Source organism: Pinus tabuliformis, chromosome 8, assembly GCF_031772625.1.
Source record: "Pinus tabuliformis cultivar Carrire ecotype Pingquan chromosome 8, CPIR1, whole genome shotgun sequence".
NCBI lineage: Eukaryota > Viridiplantae > Streptophyta > Pinopsida > Pinales > Pinaceae > Pinus > Pinus tabuliformis.
In genome coordinates this window covers 46,877,286-46,880,232 of record NC_142294.1, presented here as the reverse complement: position 1 = coordinate 46,880,232, position 2,947 = coordinate 46,877,286, and the positions used below count along the sequence as shown (strand labels likewise).

Below are 2,947 nucleotides of genomic sequence, written 5' to 3'. Positions count from 1 at the left end.
TCAAAAATCTCTAACCAAAAAAAAAGCCTAACAATTGGAGCGCATACTCTTATGCATCTGGTAACAGGTGTCTTCAGGTGACTTTGAAGTGAAGAGCAGTTGTCAAGGACGTGAGCCAAATTTTCCCACGTTGCTCTAGCAGCTTAAGAGCCCGGATTAAAACTATGCGATCAACGCCAGCAAGCTCTGTTTCAGCAAAAAATGCCTCCAATACGAATGCAACCACCAGGTTTACAAGAAGCAACACCGTTATTACATAAAAAACTGATGAAGTACAGCAGTGCCCATGACGTTCCAATAATTTGCACATATCGATGCACCCTTTGTCGATACCACTGGGACTTCAATCCAATTCATTGACATGATTACATGCTTTGTTACAATCTAGTGCAACAGAGGAAAGTTCATTTTTCCCAGCATAAGCATCATCTGCCAGTTTAGGCCCAAAACGGGATAGACAGGTTCTTTGGAAAATTCGATCCTTCGTGCCCAGCAATTTTCATTGAATCTGACTCTGAAGAGCCTGGCATAACCTTCATTCTGGCTGAGAAAAACCCTGCATGAAAACTGGTTACAGAATCTAACGCTAATCGAAGCTTCACAACCGCATCTTCATCTTCCCTCAGAGATGACATAACCTGGTAGGTATTCCGCCTCCTCAAGGATCTAAGAGCATAAATAACCTGATCATTAATAAAGCTGTACAAGAACATAAGCATATTGCTTTCGGAAAGCCACAGAATTTCTCAAAATCTCTCCATTTTCTGCTTCCCTAAAATATGGAAACAAACAAGGCCTGAAGACACACAAAATGTTGGATCCAAGACTTTCCAACTAGTACAAGTACAAATATGCTCTCCGCCCAGAGGGGTTCGGCCTCTGAAAACAAGAGAACCAAATGCCTAACATTCACACGAAAAAACAGAATTTTATTAGAAGAGCCAAGCATATCTGCACAATAAATGAGCTTACAACTGGTATCGTCCATTTGTCAGATGTAGCCATTATATGAGACTGCAAATTGAGAGCTTCAAAGAAAGCCGATGGTAAGCCCGCAAGTGAAATGACGATCCACCTTAAAATCTCTGTTGGTGTTATTAAGAGGAACGAAGTGGGAACGAAGATGAACAGAGAATAGCCATACAGACACCATATTTCCACTAAGCTCAAAGATATGCCCAAGTACTGAAGTAGGAAGTAACATCCAAGCGGTACCAGACATATATACGCATAGAATATGGCTGCAGCCCAGTTCACATAGTTGATATCATAAACCCACTCAATAACAGTGCTACTTGGTTCAAAAGATAAATAGGCCGCAAAATTTCCAAGAATTGTTGCCAAAAAGACGAAAGTTGTGGAAATCCAGACAGGTCCATACATATCAGGATTATCGGCAATCGTTTTAATGAAGTCTCCTTTGTGTGGATACAGTGAACCAATAATTCTTTCAAACACAACGTATGTGTCCACATTGAAGTAAGGCCTGTATGTTGCAATGCTAAAAACACCCCTCCAGCCATTTGATGGTTGTGCATTATGTTCACCACCTACATCAGGCAGAGCAGATGGACCATCCACATTAGGTGTAGGTTGATATCCCCACATTCTGCCTTGAACATTGCTCGGTGGAAATGTCTGTAAGTTTGCTTCTCCGAATTCCGAGGCTCTCGGAACACCGTCCACGGCAGTAAGGGTATATGAGGCTATGAATATTTGATTCAAGATCTGGACCTGCATTTTGCAATACTAATCGTAAAACAGTCCCTCTGTAGCGTGCCCGAGTCCTCCTTGCTCATAAGTTTGTGCCTCCGCTCAATATTTGAGAGAAATGATCCACTACTAAGAGGCACATCAACACCACCAGAGCTTCCTGCCGCCAATGAGATTAAACGTTGAAAATTGGTTAGTTGCCTCAGCTAGTTGTGAATAAGAGAAAGGGTTGTACAATTGTGCCTGGTACCATTTCACTTTTACTGTTGAATTTGAAAGATTTTTCTTCCCATGCATCCTGTAATAGATCTGAGGCATGAGCTGTCATGAGCATGAAACTCTTCCGTGAAAGATGACCCCTGGCTTATTGGATTAGTAAAACTGTTTGTGCTATTATCAAATGAGACATTTGAAAACGAGATTCTTAGTCTGTCCTTGTAGTGTATAAAGCAAGCCGCAGAGACAAATGCTATGGCTACCAGTATAATGCACAATATAATAATGGATAGAATTAATTTTCCCATGGTACCATTGCCCTGAAAATCTAGATGCACATGGATAACTTGATTCCTATTCTAAGGATTGAGAAAGGTCCAAGAATTGGATCCTGCTATTCTTCTGAATCAAGATTGTTTCTGTGGTTTTCATATCAGCATAGTTTGTTGATCCTGAAAATGATAAAATGATAGATATCTAGAATGACATTTACACCATACCTCGCAATGGGAACCACCTGTGAGGATGAAGGAGCGGAAGGCATTGTTGATTTGATTCTTAAATTGCCAGACTTTGCTTGCTGATGATGTTTTGAATTGTGTTTGTGCTTTTGCAGAGATAGGAGTTGAGGAAGCTGCTGCCTTTTGAAGAGTGGAGAATAAATTACATAATCTGGAACAACACATTTAATGATTTCTTCTCAAAACAGGGTTTTGAAGAAGAATCAATCTCTGACATGAGACGGAGTCTAACATCGGCTCCATTTGGGATGGCAGCTGCAGCTTCCTGGAGGTGCCAAGAACCGCAGAACTTTGGGAGAGCAGACAGTGCCTCCATCCATTGGGCAATGGAGTCATCATCAACACAACTCTTGACTTATTTTCAAACTGAAACTGAACTCAAACAACCTTCAAGCAAACTAAAACAAGATGCTGCCCTTATGGCTGCTTATTTATTTACAACATCTACTCTAATCTGCTGTATAAACAAGAGATCAGGTAATGCTAAAATGCCAAAT

At 40.9% G+C, this 2,947-nt stretch overlaps 1 protein-coding gene across 1 annotated transcript; it reads right to left on the bottom strand.

Annotated features, from left to right (window-relative positions):
* Positions 1-909: 909 nt before the first annotated feature.
* Positions 910-1,740, bottom strand: LOC149234070 (uncharacterized). The gene has a single exon (XM_089368148.1). The coding sequence runs from the start codon at positions 1,738-1,740 to the stop codon at positions 910-912; it is 831 nt and encodes a 276-aa protein (XP_089224274.1).
* Positions 1,741-2,947: the final 1,207 nt, after the last annotated feature.

What these genes read in the sequence shown, in the direction of transcription:
- LOC149234070 (XM_089368148.1), bottom strand. Translation starts at nt 1,740, where the DNA reads ATGCAGGTCCAGATCTTGAATCAAATATTCATAGCCTCATATACCCTT.